The sequence below is a fragment of the Caloenas nicobarica genome, chromosome 3, assembly GCF_036013445.1.
Source record: "Caloenas nicobarica isolate bCalNic1 chromosome 3, bCalNic1.hap1, whole genome shotgun sequence".
Taxonomy (NCBI): Eukaryota; Metazoa; Chordata; class Aves; order Columbiformes; family Columbidae; genus Caloenas; species Caloenas nicobarica.
Genome location: NC_088247.1, coordinates 71,997,925 through 72,019,714, shown reverse-complemented (window position 1 = coordinate 72,019,714; position 21,790 = coordinate 71,997,925). Strand labels below are relative to the sequence as shown.

General features: G+C 39.1%; 1 protein-coding gene across 2 annotated transcripts in view; it reads left to right on the top strand.

Annotated features, from left to right (window-relative positions):
- PRKN (parkin RBR E3 ubiquitin protein ligase) overlaps positions 1-21,790 on the top strand; it is a 732,034-nt gene that overhangs the window by 695,938 nt on the left and 14,306 nt on the right. For both annotated transcript variants that reach the window (XM_065631599.1, XM_065631600.1), the window contains exon 10: positions 17,807-17,893. In XM_065631599.1, coding sequence (XP_065487671.1) covers positions 17,807-17,893 — 87 coding nt within the window. The remainder of the gene's footprint in view (positions 1-17,806; positions 17,894-21,790) is intronic.

Sequence of the window (21,790 nt, the reverse complement as noted above, 5' to 3'; positions counted from 1 at the left end):
CAAACTCCTCAGAGTGCCCCCCAGATTTTTAAGAACTCATCTCCTTTCTACAAGGACTTAGTTGCAGGTTTGGTCCCTTCTTCAAGCAAGTCCCCTGTGCCTCCTGGGGGAGTCCCACCCCGTATTCATGTCCTAGCCGCCAGGTCCCACTCTCTGTCCCACTCCATCCTCCCGCAGCTTCCCCCACATCCACAGGTGCCAGGGCAGCAAGCAAGCTTCTGCTCTCTGATGGATGCACAGCAGAACCTAGAGGGCAGCAGCCACGACAACGCAAAATGTAGCTTTCCTTTTCTCCATTCCAAACTATTTTAACAAAACCACAATATTGTAGTGACTACAGAGTCAACTACAAATGAAGTACGTATTTGTAACCTCTGTTACACACATAATATGGAAAGGGTTCAAAAGCTCTGTCCTTAGGTATTTATTTACTATGTGTTTCATGTGCACGGCAAATAGGCTCTTTGATGTGTCAATCTGTTTGCCCTTATATCATGTACACTTGCCAATGCCTTCTGCTGTAGTCAGTGTAGTAGTATATCAGATCACAGCCTGATCAGTCAAAAAACCATAAAACAAACACCTTTAAAACATTATTGTTTTGTTATCTCTGGGGGAGAGTCTACATAAGTTATGAGCTCCCATAGTATGAAATGGACACAGATGATTCATGGTTTACCACTAGTTAACAATGGCAGGAGGAAGAGCTTATTTTTAGCTTTCTTCTTTATAACTGGATTTTTCTTGATGGCTTTTGTCCATGAGCTAGTGTTTGTTCATGACATCAAGACTCTTTCTCTTGGAAGCAGCTGTGGTGTCATAAGCACTGCGTTGTGGTCGTACCACGAGTCGGTAGGAAGGTTGAAAGGAAATAACTTCTACTCGGCTACCTTTTGCATCAGCACTCACAGGAAAAAAACAAAAAAAACCACAAACAAAAAAAACCACCAACAAACCCAAACCTTCCCAGAACAGATTGGGGATTATTTAATGGGAGAGAGATTTGGGAGATGTTTATAGAAAAGTCCCTGAAGCCTTTGGACTGAAATACAGCTGCAGTGCTGAAAGCAAATCAGATGCTGGATTGTATTGCTGGGGTAAACAAAGAGAAGCAAAGCCTGGGAGGGGATGCTCTTCTTACATAAGACAGCGGTTATACTGCATCAAAAATGCTATAACCCCTGTTGTGTCCTGCGCCTCGGGGTATAATTGCTCTTGAAATAAAAGGAAAAAAGCAGAACAACCAAAATGACAACAAGTTAAAAATATTTAGGCACTAAAATGTTGGAAAATATGAGGTTTTCTTACCGGGGAAAAAAAAAAAAAAAAAGGCAGTACCTTGAGAGTAATTGAAAGTGCTTTTTGGGTTTAGCGTACAAAAAGCTAACCTGGATGTACGTACATTTCTTTTTTCACAGTCACAGAGCAAAAAATGAAGCAAAGTAATGTGAAAATCAGATGATGGAAACATAATGAAGGCTAATGATCATATAAAATAGGTTACCAAAAACCTATTGAGGACCTTAAAAAGATCTCTCTCTGCCTTTCAGAACATACAGCAGATAAAAAGGATAGAGAGTTACAGGAGCACGAAAGAAATTGATACAGAGAGCATAAAGAGGAGCAGATTTAACAATGGGACATGCCACTCTATTCTCTGCTCTGGAAGTCCTTACCCTGTGTTCATCACTATGTATCTGCTCTGCGTTCCTGTTCCCTCTTTATCAGCAGCTGTAGCCTGTCAGAGAGTGTGAGAGGAGCTCACATTTTTTTAATCCTGATTTCGTATGGAAATAAGTCTCATGCAATAGCACCATTTCTGTGTCTTCGCTGATCTTTCACACCCCTGCAGTAACTTGGTAACTTGTGGGGCCAATTTTAACTGTATGTTTCCAGATATCTTTCCACAAATTTCATGCCTAGATAGTGGGACTGAAGAGAAAGAGAGAGAGAAACCTTTCAAATGTCCTGAATTGCATGATGAGCTCAAGCCTGATTAAACATCAGAAAATCCATTTCATCTCTCAAACTCATTATACAAATATCTGCAAAACTGTCTTCTTGATTGCTAATGCTCATAGAAAAGCTTTTTTAATTTATTTCATTCTGGGGAACTCCTAAAAGGGAGACATTCTGGGGGCTGGATCAAACACAAGAAGACTATGTATATCGCACAGACCTGCTCAGTATTCTAGCTGACCAGCTGGTCCAGTAAAAGATATTACCTGTCTCCAGAGAACGAGATGCCTGTGTCCTTGAACAAGATACTACTTTTCAGCAAATATAATAGGAAATAAATAATATCATATTAAATAACTGCATAAATGTCAGGGATGGATTTATGATGTATCTTTACAGCTAAAATAAGATTTTAAGAAATTCTTACTATGTGTAGTATTGCTGTTACACTTTTATACAACCATTACTCACAGAAAAAAACTGAGAAACGCTCTCTTTAATGTGAAGTACTTCACTAATGTGAAACCCACTGCTTCATAAGGACATTAAGACACATTGTCCAGTGAGATATTTTTAAAAGTTGAGCTGCAATCACTATTTGGAGAGTTATGCCAGCCAATACCAATATTTATTTACAAATAGGACAAAGAGGCCTAAAATTTCCCACCTATGTTATCTGTAATTTATTGTCCAACAAAATTAGGAAGGATTTTCTGTTTCCAAAGAATATGTTTGAGAAATCTTGTTAATAGCATTTTTGAAAGGTTGCTACGAGAGAGAGCCCGCAACCTGATGGCTTAATATCTCTTACTATTTAATCCCATATTAGTGAACGGGCTTTTTTCCACAAATGCAGAGACAAATACCTGTAAATCCAGAGTAGTCCCTGATACTTGCTAAGCATTATGCAGGGTTGCAAGATCTCAGAGCAAATTGATAAATTACTTACAGTTGTTTAAGAACTGAATAGTGATGATTATTGGTTTGTTTGAATCCTTTAGAAAAGGATTCCATGTTTTCTAGAAAACTTGAACCCACTAAATTTTGTTTGATGTACAGTTTATTGGAAACATTAGATTATTCTGGTTACAGATATCTATATGAAGTAAATTACAAGCTGCAAAATGTGTGTCTATACAGGGCTGTGGTACGATCCAGTAGAGTAACTATGGCATTCCAAGTGCCAGTCAGAATTATAAATAGGAGCGTATCTTGAGAAATATTAAGGTGCATGAAAAAAGAAAAAATCTTTCCCAACTATTTCTTCCATTAATTTCGTTTTTGTTTTAATGAAAAACCTTTTCGGGAAATTGCTGTGCTTGAATAGCATGAAGAATGTATGTGACATTTTATTGTATTCACCTGTGACCCTGCCTATTATTCTCGTGAGCAGTCCAGAAATGAAACATTTCATAATCTATTTGCTCGTTACTGGCCATTTAATTATTATGCACCTCATTTCTTTTGTTTAGTTGTTAAATTTAAAAAAATATATTTAATTTTCTGTGAGTTTGGGTCTATTTTATAATTTCATAATATATTCCAAGGTGTGTATGTTACTGTAAGATAACCCTGGCAGGTCACTAAAAGTGTTCGCCTCTGCCTCATACTTCTCAACACCCACAAGGCATGCGTTATCTCAGAGTACCACACGTCTTGTTAAGCCTCACACTTTATGTGGCTGATGGACAAGCTTACTGTCAGGGTCTTAACAGAACTGCTACTTCTATATGTTTATAGCTCTCCCATTGTCTACAGTTCAGTGCTAAGATGAACATCCATCGTATATCGGATGCACATAATGGGAAGGCACTTAGACCACAGTCAAGGAAGGGACAGGCATAACACTAGTTTCCTTTGAAAATCTGTAGAACTGTGGACAGATTTTGAGTGCAGAACTGCTAGTGGGCTGAGATGTCTCAGTAGCAACACCAAGAACACCACCAATATTTGAAATTATTTTCTAGTTTTAGAGAAAAATTCAGTAGGGAAGACATTAATAAAACAAGATTTACAAAGACTTGCTGTAGGTTGGCTTGTCAATTGTCAGGTGTAAAAAACCAACATAATGAGAATTTATATACATTATAATAAATACAGAAAATCGTGGGTTTGCATTTTGTAGAGTTATTATGCTTTGGAAGCTTGCATGTGATTCATCTAGAAAAGGTTCTGTCATGTAATTCTGCTCATGTGTGTGTGTACTGAGCAGATGGGTGAGTAGTTACTTGAGCATCCAGGATGGTGATGGTGGACAAGCTAGAGCAAATAGTTATAAATTCTGACTTTCTAATCTTATCTTAACAAGTGATGAGCATTTACCAAATTCCTGGAACTGGACACTGAATCCTCAAGCACTAGAGTCCATGAGCAGAGGCTATATAAAATGAGCTGAATCTAAGCGTGGGATTAATTTCCAACTTGTTCCTTGAACATGAGATTGAACAAAATGTTGATACAAACCTTGAATTTTGCAGCTTGGGACCATTTTTAATTTGAAAACTAACACATTCTGTTAATGGAAAATAGAGATAACTTGAACTGTAAGTCAAATTGTATCCTTTTCCTATTAATACCTACCAGGTTTTCATGAACTACGATTTTCTCATATAGCAGCTGAGAAAAGTGATGCACACTTGACTCTCCAGTGGGAAAATAACACATATCACAACTTACAGGGGTAAATTAAAGTCCATCTCTATTTGACAAACATGATTTCACCACTTCAGTGCAAGCAGGCGTGCTTTGCCTCTCTTTGTTTTGCTGCTTATAGAAAAATTCTGACCTGTGTATCCAAAAATCAGATTGAAGTCAGAAGGAGCTTGTGGCGCACAGTTCTGGCACACAGTTGCAGTAAATGTACTACATAAAGGTAACACAACATAAGACTCAAAACAAGGTTTGCTAATGATCCTTATTTAAGAAAAAGCTACAGCTACAGTAATAGACCCCAAATACTGCAATAAGACAACTGGGAGCTGTAGTGGGTTTGGATCATTATTGTTGAGTGCTTTTAATACAGTTTGGAAAAGTAACCTTTTTTTGTTTTCTGTGTGAGCTGGCAGGTTGCCTTTGAAGCCGAAGAACAAAAATACAGTGGGGTCATGCATTAACAGTGGTTATTTTCTTTTTTCTTTGCATTAAATTCCCAGTAGCAAGGAGATTTGAATTTTGAGGGGAAAAGAGAAAAAAAATACAACGTTTTCCAACAGATTATAATTATTTCAAGGCAAATGATACATTTTTGTTTATCAGTGAACCAGTGCTATGTTTCTTTCTTCTTTGATTTATGCAAAAAGAAAACCCAAAAAAATCATGATTAGCAGCAGAATAGAACCACAGGCATGTATGCTCAAGTAGTGGGGATTAGACACACACTGGTAATTTCCTCAGTCTCGGTTTCAGCTGAATAATATATAGAAAAAAGCAAAGTTTAATTCCCCCCGCCTCCCCTTGATTAATTATCTGCTTTTTATGCAGGTCCTGAATACAGAATTTAACTCATGGTACCCTACTTACCATTGACTCATTTGCATAGAATGCTTTAAGGATACTTCAGGAGGCAGAAAAGGTGAATGTCTCCAAACACATACCTTTTTGTTCCTACCCCAAGAGCACTCTGAAGTCGTGTGGCTTCAAAGCTGGAAGGCTTCCAGGTGCGGCTGCTGCTGGGCATTTCGTGAGCAAGGAAAGGGACACGAGGAAGATATACTTGGTGTTTGACAGTAGTATCGTTTGTACCAGTGCTGGTATAGCGATATTGTTACCATTGTTATAAGCATATTATTGCTTTTATTCATTTCGAACAGTGATTGTGAGGCTCTTCCGATGTTCAGGAGCAATGTGAGAAGAGTAATGCTTCCAGGTATGAACAAAAGAAAAGTGAAGGTATTCAGAGAGAGGAAGAAAAAAAGATAAATTTTGATCACTTTTTTTTAAAGACATGGAAAAGAGTCTTTTTAAAGTCTTTTTAAAGACATGGTTTTTAAAGGCATGGAAAAAAATATTTTTTTAAAAAAAAAGGTTAGAGAGGAGCTTGAATTTTGCTTCAGGAATGCAATGAAGAGAGTCAAGATGTAAATGTAGCCAGAGAAATGGAAAGAAAAAATGAATTGAGATAGAACGTATAGGAAGAGTAATGAGAGTGGGGAGGCCCAGGAGGATGTGCATTACTGCAGCAGAATGTCTCAAATAACAAATATTTCAGTGTGTACCAGTCTTGTCTAGTGACTCTTGATGCCATACAGCCATATGAATTCATATTCTAGATGTCAGAAACAGGCAGGTAGGCCCTGATCCTGAGCAGCTGTAAATTAATGTAGCTCCACTGGAGAAAATGGAGTCTTGCCCATTTCTGTGAGCCCAGGATCTGGCCATGATATCAAGAAATTTCATATATAAAGAGATCATCAAAACACAACTGAACTATCACATAAGATGAATTATTGAACTCCCTTTCTTATTAAAAACAAGCAATAAGGCCCACCACTTTGGTTTCTTAGAAGCAGTAAATAAAAGAGGTGTTCATCAGGCATGCACACTTATTCTAAAGAAGCATATCATTTGCACTGCAATCAGTAATTCCAGAAACTTTAAAGAGAATGTGCCGATTCAGAGTTGTTCTGAAAATGTGACATGTTGGCAGGCACAGGGGTATCCCAGTGGTACTTGGAGGTACTGGATCATGCTTTTCTGAGATGTCAAGCAGCCTTGGCTCCTGCCAGCACTGGTACTCAGATGCACTATGTTTGATTTGTCTTCTTGAAGTGGATCTTTTGAACCAAGACTGATTCGTGGATGTGTTTTAGTCAAGCATAAATTCTTTTTATACAGAGGTCTGATCTAGTCCCATGTTGTGCAGCAGTTCCAGCTTGGAGTGGTCCTTCTGTACCCAGTCATGTGCAACAATTAGCACAAACTGTGTTAGCTTTAAAAAACATTCTTGTTTTAGAAGAATATCACTTGAAAACACACAACCAGCCTTTGCACTGAAAAGAAGGTATAGAAAATGAGGGATCCCTAATGGGAGCTGTGGGTTGTGACAGAGTACTCCTGGCATGAACCAGCCCAGCTATCATTGATATTTGATCAGACCTGTGTTTCTCAGGAAGCTTCTGCTTTTCTTCTTTGAAAGATTAAGCTTGATATTTTCATTATTATTCCAATGTTTTCTCCAGCAGTGTTTATAGAACATCATGCAAAGATGATGCCCCATTCGGGATAACTAGATATGAAGGTTTTCAAAAATTCTTACAACTTCTTTCTCACTTCTCTTCTAAGCGATTTTTATTTTAGTTTATTCCCCTTTCAGATGGCTTGGAATTGCAGTTCCTGAGTCTAAATGCATCCTTCTTCAGAGCTTGGAGCTGATGGAGTTCTGAGGTCTGGCTACATCTAATTTTAGACTGAGGCTTAACATCAAGTTTTCATCTGTTTTTGAAACTTGCCCAAAGTTTCTCAGTGTTGTTCAGTGTCAATATTGAGGCTTAGAAACACCTCTAATTAGAATCATCTAATGCAGGATTTTTTTGCAGTAAATTACTAGTCACACTCAGAATTTGAACCAAGCAGTTATAGAAATGAATGGTGCTGGTCTTTGAAAAGAACATGGATTGGATTTGCCAACTGTAGATTAGTTACTCCGTAATTTGAAAGGATTCATTTCTTGTAAGACAAACTTAAACTATAAGTAGAATTGAGGCTTAAGAGCATTCCTTCCCCCCCTCCCTCAAAAAAAAAAATCTCTCAGAGAAATATGCAAATGCCTCACTTAATCTGGTCACTAAGAGGAGAGGCACGTTCACTGGCACCTTGTGCAGAAGCCAGGCATTTCCTTAGAAGAGGGAGACTTACAGAAATCTGCTCATTATTTTGTGCTCTCCCCTAGCACATAGACTAGATGTGTGTTGATAGTTATAAAAAGCAAGTGCTACACATAGGAGATAGCATGAACCAAATAAAGCACTTAAAACAGCACCGCAGTTATCCAAGGTACATATTTGAGGCTATTTTATTTGCTAGATGATAATATTTGGAAGTGTGTTCTTTTCACAGGGCTTCAGCTGTCACCAGGTTCAAGAGAAGTAAGATGCCATGCTCTTGAAACAAGGAGCACCCCTTGCTCCTTTTTATGTCTTTCAGTGCATCTGAACGCTGTTTCTTCTTTATGAGACTGTCTTGTCAGGACTGATTTTGCCTGTATCAGCTGTTAGTAACCCCGAACTGGATCTTAGCTGTTGACTATGATTTTTTTAGAATCTTTTTCAATTGCAAAAGCTTAGCAAAGCCTGCTTGTATCGATTCCTGTGTCACTGCTGCCATCTTCTGGGAAGTTTTCAATGTTGCTGGGTGGGCTTTTTTAAATGTAGATGAATTCCAGCAAACAGATGAACAAAGTGTGTGCTTCCTGTACATGGTTACAGGAACACAGTCCAAATGGCACAGAATAAAAATTTCTATGGTGGGTGCCTTGGTTCTGTTAGAGATATCTACAAAAACCTTCACAGGAGTGGCCTGATTTCTATTGCAATTCAGCGTGAATTAGGTACTGGGTAATTGCCTGAGTGTTCACTAGTTCATTTCAAGAACCACGTTAATGAATCCATCAGATTTGCAGGTCTGTTTGCACATATAAATGCACAGCTAGATGCTAAAATGCCCAGGGCATGCATGCATAGCAGAAGTATTATCATATGGAAATAGGTTTGTCATACTGTTTAAGGGCATATTAATTGAACTGCAAAGCTGCTAGAGCAGGAGCTAAAGCCACAGGCAGTAAAATTCATTCCTCATGACATTCCTTGTGAACTGATATATGCATTCAGCAGCAAAACATCTTTTTCAAACTGATATTTTAATGTAGCTTCCAACCACTTTGTTGCAAAAAACCCAACTTTTAATGTCACACATGTAGTGATGCATCTTCTGCAGGAAGAATATTTTCAAAAGATACACTGTTATACTTGTAAAATGCTTTGTCTCACACTTTCTAAAGGCATCTCAAAATAACTATCATTTCCACTCTTTACATCCTAGTTCCTTAAAAATAATGTTTCCTTCCATATAAAATTTTACTTTTTATTCTTCTTTGTATCCATTTTAGTGGTGACAACATACATGCTAGCTTTTTTTTTCTTTACAGCATGACTCACACTCTGACTTCATCTGTTCTAGGGTAAATACTGTATTGTTCCACTGGAGTTACAGTGGATTTATATGACTGTAAGTGGGAGAGAGACAGTTTCCTATACAGATTATGTATTTAGAGGTTTGGTTCTCCTTTTTTTTTTTTAATCAGTTTTAATTGGAATGCTACATTCTTTTGTGAGATACTCAAAATGTAGAGATTAATATCCACCAGATTACAAAAAGCTTTTTAAAAATCACAGTTTAGATACGTTTTACATATTTGACTGCTTTAAAAACTCTCCTCATATTCATAAATTATCAATCCCCTTATCCCTGCATTTAGTTTCTAGTAGATTCCATTAAATTATAAGGTGGCAATAATATTGATTTTTTTTCAATGTTTCCTCATATAAATACTATGTAATTTATTATGGAAATTATAAGTAGAAATCTTAAGTTTACATGCATCCACTTTGCATTTTGTTAGCCATCCAGGCATAAAATTGCTCAAAATTATACACTAGATAGATGTGGTTAGGTGTCTGTATCACTTACTAGAGTTACTTAAATGGGAACAAAATTAAGCCAACATACAACTGCTTTTTCTCTCCAGTGGTGCCAGCAAGAACCTAATGCCGAATTAAATTTCTTTGTCATGTCTGTACTACACAGTGAAGTAAGGGATCTCTGTAGTTCTGCATCCGCAAGCCAGCTCCCAGCAGTGCTGAAACATCTACCAGCAGAACACAGCATCCTGCAGACACTAGTCCAGGTCCCAAACATGCTAGAGCTGCATTAGCTCCAGATGACTGACATGACTCTAGGACTTCCAGCAGGGCCACCTTAAAGCTTCTCAGCAGTGTAAGCTGCAAGTGAAATTCAGTGTTGCCACCGGAAGAAGAAGGAAAGGGAATAGACTACTGTTGTGTAGGAATGAGAAGGCAGGGAGAAGGAGTATGCAGGAATTAAGAGTGGAGGAAGATTCCTGACTGTGATAGACAGTCCTGAAGGAGGGGTCAGAGTTGTGGCAGCAGCTAATGAACAAGATTGTGCAATAGTCTTGTGTGTAGGTACAGGGTAGAGGAATCTGGAAAGAGAATTATCGCTTCTCCTGCAGGGGCCTGAAGTCCTTTCATCTGAGAGAAGTGCCTGGGTTCCCCTCAGCTTCTTTCTTCTGTTCTGTCCCTTGTAGCACTTGGCCCACAAGGCAATGCAGAAGGGGGCTGGAAAGAAAAAGTAAGGTTGCCCATCCACATAAATCAGCAAATGAGATTTGATGAGGTCTGGGACAGGTTCTCTGAGCTTATGCTGCCCATTTTACTGATACTTCTGAGTCTGTTTGCCTGGCACACAAACTTATCAGCACTCACTGAAGAGCTTTGGGATATACACGTCATCATCTAGATCTTAGGGAAGGAGCCCGTGGATTGTTTCGCAGAAGTCAAGAGAGAGACTTTCTGTTTCAGATTCAAAAGAAAAACATTGATATCTCTAAGATGTTTTGATGCAGTCCTACACTTAAAGCTTTTAATGTTTATAGAAAATTGTCTCTTATAGTATTGATGGCAAATTGCCTTTAGATTGCAAAAGCTGCACAGAGACTGCAGCTATATTTTTGACACCATGTTTTGACAGAATGCTGTGCTTCTCACAAAAGCTGGATTTTAGATGAAATATGCATAGTAAACGTGTGTGCTTTATTATAAGGAAAAAGACCAAAATTGCTTTGCAAGTGCTACCATGCTTTGCAATTGCATTGTATCTGATAAAACCAGTGTCATTAAAAATGGCTACTTTTTCTACTGTGGCATTTATCTTCATTGTAGTATTTGCAGGTTTTCCTATAGCTGACAATTGGCAAAGCCACAAATCCTAAGTAAACATAGCTACTGCAAATGGTAAATATTCTGCTTTTAAAGGTTCTTGCTGTAAGCACAAGAAATACCACAAGATGGGGAGTGTGGCCAATGGTCTCACACTTTGTGCTGGATATAACGAAGTGCCAGAGGCAAAGTCAGTCCAGTACCAAAGATGTGTGGCTCACAGCAGTGGCATGACAAGGACTGTGACATTTGGGAAGTGGTGGAGGGGGAGTTTAATTGACTTGGATTGGAAATAAGTAACAAAGTACAGAGTTTCAAAGTTAAAAAGGCTTAGTCTGTGTTTATTGAGATTTAAACTCTGGCCAAGAATCAGACCACTCTCTTACTCAGAAGATATGCTATATGGTAAAACCTTCTCCAGTGAAATTTGGGATCTGGAGGCTTTTCTTAAAAAAAAAAACAAACCAAAAAAACCAAAAACCAAAAAAAAACCCCCAAAAAATAAAAAAGGTAGGTATGTATCACTCAGTATAACATTATAATTTATACTTTGGAAAGTGCAATTGGAAGCTACATTTTTCTAAACAGAAACACTATACAGAGATTATTTCGGGTATAATGAGCAGTGTCATTCTATATGTCACTCTCTGATAGCTTTGATTTCCCTTAAGACATGCTCATATTTTCATTATAAATCCTTCCTCCAATCAGCAGCCTATAGTTTGAGTACAAAAGCTCATTTAGGATTGAAACTTGATGCCTTTTAATATTTTACATTTTCAAGGTTTTTCTTTTTGACCAGGTGATCATTTTGACAGTTGAAGAGAAGGAATTTTTTGCCTTTCCAGTGTTTTATTGACTCATGGTCAACCTGTTGTCCACTAGAACTCCCAGTTCCTTCTCTGCAGTGCTGCTTTCCAGCAGATCCACCCCTAACCTGTACTGGCAACTGGGATTATTCCTCCCCAGGTGCAGGACCCTACACTTGCCCTTGTTGAACTTCGTCAGGTTCAAAAGACATGGAAATACTTTACAGATTACCCTTATTAGGCTGAGTTTTGACATTGTGAAAAGAGAGTGTGATTGATTTTGAGGAAAGATCCGTGATGATTAGTGGGAAGCCCACTGTTTAAAAAATTGAAATCTTCTCCTTTACAGTGCTGCTATGTGATCTCAGACAAGTCTCTTTGGTGTGGATCCTCAATGATATTTGGGGTTCCACATCAACTTAATTAAAATCCTCAAATTTTAGAGATCTGTGATCAAGGATTTCTATGAATTAGGCTCCAGTCACTAAAACAGAAATAGTAGTACTTTGCTGCTTTGTGGGAATATGGTAAGAGAGGTTCACTTACATTTCCAAGATGTTCCGATGCTCGAGTGATCAAAGCTATGCAAGTATCTTAGAATGCTACATTATTTTGCTTTGATGTGTAATATACATCTGGTTTTGACAGACAGTAAAATGATTCTATCTAGTTCCACATGTATCTTAGATTATACTTGGTTTCCCTTATATGCTCTTTAGAATATTCTATAGCCTTCTCACGTTATGATAGCACTTAATGTGCATTTTCTGGCAGCTCATTAAATAATAAAATTAACACCTGTCAGCTGTGGTTTATTTCACCCTTAGCATGAATTATTATCATAATGTAGCATTCTTTTGGTTTGGTTTTGGACTTGATTTTAGAGGAAAGAGTGAACAGAAGCATTGAAAGTTGATCTCTTGAAGTACCTGTTTTACTGAGAAGGAAAGATAAAACCTGTAAGCCCTGCATTTTAAATGGAAGGTGAGAAGATCCATGATTTTTCTTTCTTCATATAGTCATGGTTCTGAGGAAACTTTGCATCTCTTGCATAATAGTTTTGCACTACTGGCAGAAAGCTCCAGTACTTATGGAGATGTTGATCCTGCCTTAGAATCATAGAATGTCCTGACTTTGAAGGGACCCACAAGGATCATCAAGTCCAACTCCTGTCCCTGCATATGACAGCCACACAGTTCATACCGTATGTCATATGTCTTTATTCAGTAGCTTTAATTTTCATGAATCCTACCTGTAGTGAAGAGTCCAGACAGCACTGAATGAAGATCAAAGAAAAAAAGAGAAGACAAAGCAATTTTGATAATACTGCAAGTCAATATATTATCAATGACAACAGGTTATACACAAAGAAGCTGATTTCATTCTATGATAAGTTCACAAGTTTGATAAGAAAAAGTAATTGCACAAAACCAATTTCATTTTTTGCAAGATTTCAGACTACAGAATGTTCTGATAAGGAAATCACCACCATAATATATCGATAGAAGGCTTTAGGGTGCTGAGTTCCAGCTGACATGGTTTGGGCGTTTGCAGCAGCCTCGTCTCATCACTGTCAGGTGATGCCATATGGATGCGTCACTGGGCTGTGGTTGTATGGATTAAGAACGGGCAAATCACAGAAAGTAATGTTTTCTGTGAAGAATCCATGTGCAGCAGGGTATTGCTGGCAGCATTCAACAGGAACTGACAGCAAACTTGTCTTGATTCAGTACTTGACAGTGATCCAGAAGTAAATATAAAGACTCTGCTGATACAGCACAGCAATTATATGAAGATTAGTCAAATATAATTAATGACAAAACCAAGACAATCCCCAGAAAAGTGCCATGAGTATGATTTGAGGCTGGGAGAGAGAGGGAGAGAAATGTCTTAAGCAGTGAGAAATTCAAGAGGTTCTCTTTTAGGTTAAAGAAGATTCAGAGGTATCTTGATTACAGCACATAAATATCTTCATGGGAAGAAAATGTAGGATACTGAAAGACTCCTTATTTTAGCAGAGAAACGCAAAGCAGAAAGCAGCGGCTGGAAGCTGAAACCAGAAAGAGTCAAAGTAGACATTAGATGCAATTTTTAGCAGTAATTTTGAAGGGCCATTAAAACACTATACCAGAGGTATGAGTGCATCTTTCTTCACCTGTTATCTTTAATCTGGATGTGAGTGTCTGTTTCGGAAGACACACTTTGGCCAAAGCATGTATCATACATAGTTCATCTCCAGTCTTGCTGGCAGTGATAACTGTAGGAGCAAAGACGTGGCAGTCCAGATTTCAATACGGATTGCAGAAGCCTGGTAAGAAATCTGGGTATGTGCTTGAGTTGTTAGCTCACACATAAGTCCCTAGCAGTGCACCTATGGTGCTGCAGATTAAACCTTGGCTGTGACTACCTCACTGCAACTTTGCATTCGTTCAGCTGCGTGTACGTGGGGTAGGAGGTAAGGGTGAAAAAGAAAAGGAATATCTGAGTTGAGGAGTAATTTTAAAACAACCCTAGGGAGTTCAAACTTGAAGCTTTCAAGAATGAGAGTATTGTATTGAAGTTGGAAGAAAGATAATTTTAGCAGTAATATTTTATAAGCACTATAGGAAGATATTACAGAGACCACAGAAAAGGCATTTGCAGTAGGTAAGACAGAGAGAATGAGCTGTGGTGCTTAAACCAAGGCAAAGCAGATCTTTGAAATGTTGTGAAATAGGAAATGGCAAAATCTTGTTTCCAAAGAAAACCAACCAGCAGAGCATATAAATGACAAACTCCTTTTCCTTTCATCCAAAGAAAGAGTTACACTCTACTCCCACCTCCAAACTTAAAACACGTACAACAATACAAATGGCCCAGTCAGGAATGAATGAGACTACAGCTCTGTTTCACCATCCTAGTTTTTATTCAGTGCCATTCTTGGCACTGCAGATGTCTGCTGTGGGGTTTGAATTCCATAGAGCTGACCAGAGTTTGGTCTGCTTTTACCTTTTGTTTGAATGATCGTAAATACAAGAGGACTGTAAAAACAGGAACTAGATTCCTGTTGAGGTTTTTAATACCTCCTATTCTGAGGTCACTGGGATTCAGGGCTTCTGCTTAGGCCTATCTCATACATTTTACAGATATTCAAAAGCCTGTAATAGCACACACACAGGTTATATTAATTTCCAGTGCCTAAATCCCTTAAGTGCTTTATGGATTTCCCTGCTAATCCTCTTTTTAATGCATAAACCTAGAGGGTAGGTTTGGGACCTTTGGGATTTATTCTTTGTGTTGGGTTGTTTTCCAACTGAAGAATCTTTCAAGGGTAACAACAGTAAGCACTAAATACACAGAGACATATGAAGTTTATGTGCTGTTTATATTATCACAGTGATCTGCCAGTCTTTTTTTGGCAAATAAAGGGGAAGAAAGTGTGAGTATTATTAGTAATTACACTACTTATAGTAATTTTAAACACTTACTAATGTTGAATTTATGCAAAAGTATTAAATCCTGACTGAACAACTTAAATCCTTTTCTTTCCAAGGGCAAAATAGCTGTATTAATATTAATGAAGCCACAAAATACAAGTTAACTGACAGCATTTTTGCAGTTGCTCTATTTTATTACTGAAACTTTATTATATTTTTCATGCCTGAATGTAAAAAATGAATAAAAGTATCACAAACTGCTCTTTGTTGTAAGTGACATGCCTTTTCTTTATGATGCATGCTTGGCCATAAAAAGGGAGTGCTTAATGCATTTCTGTTGGGAGATGCCTATTTATTCTGACAAACCGATCAGCCTCCAGGGTGTTCTTTTGCCACAGAACTGATTTTACATCTCATCCATTATCTAATAAGATGTGAAAAGAGTATCCTGTCTCACAAAAAAAAAAATCAGACTTTGTTTCATTACAAGGATGTGGCAGGTTCACTTACAGACTCACTCGCAGGATATACAATTGTTAGTGAAAGGCCCAGTTATACTCTCGTGCATGTTTCCAGTACAGCAAACCTATGGGGAAAACACTGGTAATGTTGATTCTGATGATTTTTTATTTTCAAGGTAAATATAGAAAGCAGCCTCTATTATAAGAAAATGCATTTCACATCTTTAAATAATACAGTATGAGTTTATGAATTTTATTACTATAATAAACAGCAATGCCACATAAACTATACTGTGAGGCAGACAGAATGTCTTCAAAATATATGCCCTGGGTTTTCTTTCTTTCTTGAGTATTTCCCGCTTTTCAATGTTTATGAAAGGTTTAAAATTGCACTTGCATGGGAAAAGTGAGAGAGACTGGAGTGAGGAAAGCAATCTGAGGCATTGTGTGATAAGGCAGTGATAAAGTAACTGTACACAAAACCCTTTCAGACAAATGTTTTCAGCCAGATGTGTTCCTAAGGAAATAACTCACAAAGGAAAAAGAGAATAGCGGACACAGTAGGAAATGCAGCTAAACCTGGCCATAACCTTGATTGTTAACGGATAACAAGTCTTTGAGATATTCAGTATCCAGACAGAGAGTACCCCGTTATATGTGTTTGAGCAGTGTTCAACACGGCTGAAACTTTCGACCGCTAATGCAGTGCAAACTGTTGTGTTGAAGTGATGCTCTATTACAATAATGCAGCCTCTCATGCAACATAACTTCCAAAGTGCCTCCATTGTAAAGCTGTTTGCTAACAGGCACAAGTGAATTAACAGATCAGTGTTAGTTACGGTAAAATAAAACATTTGAAATCATTGACAAAATAGTGGAGAGAGATGACAAGAAAGCAAACAAAGTGATTAGGTCTGATATCTGTGGAATTTAGAACACTCACTCTACTCCTCTGCTCTAAATTTCCCCGACTCTCTGAATAACAGGATCAACCCTTTTGGACTTGCACAATGCTTCTTTTCATAAAAGTGCCGTTCCTTTAGCATGACAATGAAATATGATTTTCAGTGCTTCTTAGAAAAGTGACAATACAGCTTGAAAGATTTCAAAATGAAATTGCAAAAGCTGGAATTTGTAGCAGACAAATGTTCAAGTGTCATGTCTTCCTGATATCCTTTATTCATTACATGTGAATGCAGCTCTGTATCTAAAAATCAAGGCTGGTTTATCAGTCTTGCTTACAAAGCCAGTCAGAATGCCTTACCCCTGAGAGATCTTTCAGAGTTTCGAGTTGTGTCAAGACAGCATAGCTTTAAAACAGCATGAGAGAAACCCATTTTACATTATTGACTTTCCCCCTTACCTGCAAGGACATGTGATTTAATGCAGCCTTGATGGGTCAAAGATTTTGATGCATGTCAAGACAGATATCTTCATTTTAGAGTTTAAAAAAAGGCATCAGACTTGATACTTATGAACCACTTTAGGTGGCAGAGGCAGCTTAGACTGAGGTAGAGGCAATTGTCTTACTCATCTGCAAAAGACATTACTTTTGAATGAAGCCTTATGTAAAGAACAATGTAATTTAAGGAAGATAAAACGAGAACAATTGTTGGAAAAGCCATAAGAGTATAGAGGTAGTCCCTTAAACCCTGTGTTAACTAACCTATCATTGTGTTCTTTCTATGTTTTTTTTAAACTGTCCATGGCAAGGATATAATTTTCTAGAAAATGGTATTTCATATGACCTATAGAAAAGTGATCATCCCCTAGTAAAGTCAGCAATAGTTTTACATAGAGAACGCATTTGATTCAGAACTATGAACAGACTATTTCCATTAGTAAACACTATAAAATGGAACTGCTTGTTTTATCCAGCACCCTTCTTGTATAATCAGATTTCATTGGAGGAGAAACAGGTCCAGAAGTATATAGTATGACTTTCTGTCCCTAAATGGACCATGTAGCAAAATCTCATTTTTAATAATGACATTTATGTTACTTCACCAATGAAATGTATAATAATAGCAGCAAAATTGTTGTGTTAATGATCAGAGTGTATAATAAGATGCACAATTAGGAGGATTATGGGAATTTAATGGGATGAGAAGGGCAAGAGATCATCTGCTGTATGACTCTTCATGATTGTAACCTGCTGTCTATATCCCTAATGTGTTTTTATGACTTCTGTGCTTTGGTTTGTTTTCCAGTTTGTGTTCTGCCGTGAATGTAAAGAAGAATACCATGAAGGGGAATGCAGCTCTCTCCTCAGCATGCAGGGAGCCATGGCCCAGAAGGTAGGGAACCCACAACTCATTACAGCCTGATCATTATCCCTGGCCCAGCTAAAGCGACATTTGTCAAATGGGTCCTAATTATAATCCTAAGTAAAAGCAATTATATTCATGCTGAATTACTCCAGCCACTGGAGTTGCCGAATTGGCTTTGCAGTGGATTTCGGTCGCTTTGATTGATAGAGTAGCTGAATTCTGTCAGGAACACACAGGCCTCTGCCATCAGTTGATAAAGGAAAGGCCTTCCCTATGGGCTTTTGGGGTTGTCTCTATTCAGTATGAACACTTTTGAAAGGCTTTCTGTAGTCTCGCTGCCTTTCAGTTTATATTCAGTGCATCAGTCAGGAAATCATGTAGGTTTGGACAGAATAACAGTGTTTTTATACAACTTTTGCAGAAAATGCTGTTCATAATTTATGTTTTAGCTTAGAGAAATAAAAAATAGATTGCCTAGGCTGGAAGCTTTTAGATTATAATTATTCTAGGCTGCTCTATAATTTTGTAGCTGTTGTAGCTATAGACCTGGACAGAAAATAGCTTTACTCTCCTGGCATTTCTCTTTGTTTGAGATTCAAGCATTCCTGCTCTCCATGGCAAATAGCTCATAGTCTTTCAAAAAAAAGAAAAAAGAAAAGAGCGCAAGGAAGAGGAGAGGTACCCTCTAAACATCTCACAGCTTGATGCTCAGGGTGCTCTCCTGGAAAGCAGAAAACTGATACTCAGATGTCTGGCATGTTTGAAACTAAAAGGAAAGTCAAACCCTGAGCCCCACACAATCCAGCATGGCAGATGCAGGATTGTGGGCAGATACTGATGGAGACTTGCGTCTGGCCAGCTCTCAGCAAGGCAGGCCCAGTTCCTGTCTGTGCCTGCAGGCAGGCTCTGCCTGAGCCTGGCTTTTGGGGCATCTCACTCTTTGAACGTAGAGACCAGGAAGGAGCTGGGGGCCTACTGGGAACTTTTGCCATCTGCTACCTTGAGGCAGGTCATTTGCCATACTTTGGAGACACTGCACTAGGTTATGACGTGTGCAGAGATTCTTCTCTTTAACTTTTCTTAGTAAAGTTCTTCTGCTTTATAAGAAGAGCTAACGCTCATTAAGCCAGAATTAAACAGCCTGTGTCCTCATAATCGGGGCATCTACTTCCAGTGCCCTGGAACATGTGTACTGTATGTGATTCAAAATCCATTTACTTTCCCATCCTCTAGTGATTTGTGATTCAGATGTGGTATTTTGTGTTTAGCACTTCTCAGCAAATTTTCATCCCATGAATTTGTGCAACCCTGTTTCTTGGAGAAATATATATATGCACTTCTAGCATTCACACTACTCCATGACAAGATTTGCAGCTAAACTACCCTCTGTGAAGAACAATCTCTTTTTGTTTGCAGTAGCCTTATAACAGTCTTCCAGCTCCCATTCACAGTTATGTAAAAACGAAACAACTTGAACAAAGACACTGAGAGATACTTGAACTCGCCCGTAGCTTGCTAAAGTAAGAGACCAAGACCAAATGTCTTACCTGAATTAAGTAGAGATAGAACTTGAATATATTTGAACATGAACAGTGAGGCCTGTAGCCATTAAGCTATTTATGCCTGGAGTTTTACCTAGAGTACTAAAAGTCAACAAGGCACCTTACAAATGAGTTCAACAATATTGGCTCTCTGGAAGTTAGAGTCTATATAATTTCCGTGCTCTAAGGCAGAGATAAAGGTGTGCCAGGAAAAGTCAGTATACCGTAAGAAGTGGTTTATTTAAAATATTTGCATATTGTCTTAGCTTTTTCTGATGATAACAGGAGCACTTTGTCCATCTAGTCCAGAATCTCAACACATGAACTGCACCTAATTAGGCCTGTTAATTTAGGAAAGTTGACTACTTTTGCTTTTCCAGTGTAATGTGAACATCTTTGCTGTTCCTGAAAAATTTCCTGTACTCTCAAAGAGCTGTTCCAGAATAGCTAAACGATAGTACCAGAATAACTCTTTCAGCTATGAAAATCGGTTCCCCAGTATAGACAAGACCACAGACTGCCAAAAATTCGTTTAGACTCCAATTCAAGCTGAAGTTAATTGATTTACCCGCCTTTTCCGCTTAAAAAACTAAGAGAGCTGCACTAATTAAACTTCTCCACTAGGTGGAGATGTGCCATTGAAGAAATATTTTCCTTCACTTTTCCATAACCAGGCGAGAAAACTGAGAGGTAGCTTGACCAAGGCAAACCCAGGCGCTGGTGAGATGTTGGTTTAATCAGAGCAGCATCACTACGAAGCTGTCCTGCATACAAAACTCCTGTACAATGCATAGAAAACATTTGTGGCGCATACATGGAGAGAAGCGTGTGGGGGACTGTTTTAATCCCTCTCACACTGAGATTAATTTATCCACCTGTTCTTTCGGCCTTTTTGTTCTGTTTAGCTCTACCCTCCTAGGTGCACAACCCTGCGTGTCAGAGTTGACTTGCTATTATTTTACTGCTTGTTGAGGCAGTGAGAAGGATCATTTTATCTTTGACCATCATCTGTTTCAAGGTAGGAATAACACACTTCCAGGGTTGTCTTCAAATCCTGCAGTTTGACTCCTGTCTGGATCCTTTCCATATCACTTATTTTAGAAACAGTTTTATTGTCACAGCTCCTGCTGCTTGGATTTCGGCATCAACCAGACACACAGCCACCAAACTGTTTCTCTCCAGAACTGGTGCAGGATACGTGGTCTCAGGAAAATATTTTCTACAGGAAAAATGCAGGGTTTACTGTAGCCTCTAGTGGCTACAGTAGTGAAAGGACTTTCTGTTGTCTTCACATTTCTGCAAATTCCTGCACATCTCTGATGTTCCCAGTATGAGACGAAGCACTGCAGGCGGGTTTAGGCCTATGTCAGCATGATAGAGATGAATATGGTGGAGCATGAGGAGTGTGAAAGAGCTGGAAGAAAAGCCAAAAAGGTGTGTTGTTGTGAAAAAACTGAGTAGACAGAAGTTGATGGCAACAGGGAGAGCAGGAAGAGTTGCAATACCACTCAAAGCGGCCTGCTTGATGGCCTATGTGCCAGGGCACTGCAAGAACTATCTGTTCCCTGGGGACTCTCCATGGGTCTGTCAGGGCAGGGCCTGGCAACCCCCTGAGGACAGGGGTGGGCCAAAATTGTGGAAAGTGGGCCCACAGGTGGGCTCATGGCTGGGCAGGGCTGTGGGGAGCTGGAGACAGGCCCTGCTGCAGTGTCACTGAGGCAGAGGCTGGTGGCCCCAGGGGCTGACATGGGGTTCTGGGCCATGAGCAGAGTGAGGGGATTCCCAGGGGACTGGGCTGGGAATGCAAGGTCTGGTGGTGCCCTCAGAGCCTGACACTGATTTGGGAAGCCTTGGAGAAGGAGATCCCTCAGAAAGAAAGGTGGAGTCCGATACAGAGGCCATGACAGTGGCCATGAAGTGGCTATGACAGCCAAGAACTGATGGGAAGGATCGTGACCTGTCAGAGATATAGTGCAAGCTCCAGAAAGACGAAGGAAGGGTGAAGAAAGGGAATTAGCCTTGGGGTGACATGGGACAAACATAAGGGTCCAAGAAGCAGAAATGGTGATAGCAAAAGGGGCCTGTGCTTGGCCATATGTCAGATGGAGTAAAGAGGAAGCGTGAGGTCAAGAGGGGTAGCGGAGCTGGTGAGACTGTGAAGGGAGGGAAGGCAGCAGGGAAGGGGATGGAGTCAGTGGGCAGGAGGAAGGAAGAGGGCAACCGTGGCTGCAGAGCACAAGAACAAAGCAGGTGCCATGTGGCACTTAAGGCTATTCGAAATGCAGGGATTTGAACCTCATAATGGTGGAAAGCTAGAGGGCATTACTTGCTGCTTAGGGTAGAAAAGGCAAACTCAGCAGCAGGCTTGCAGAGAGTAGCCTAG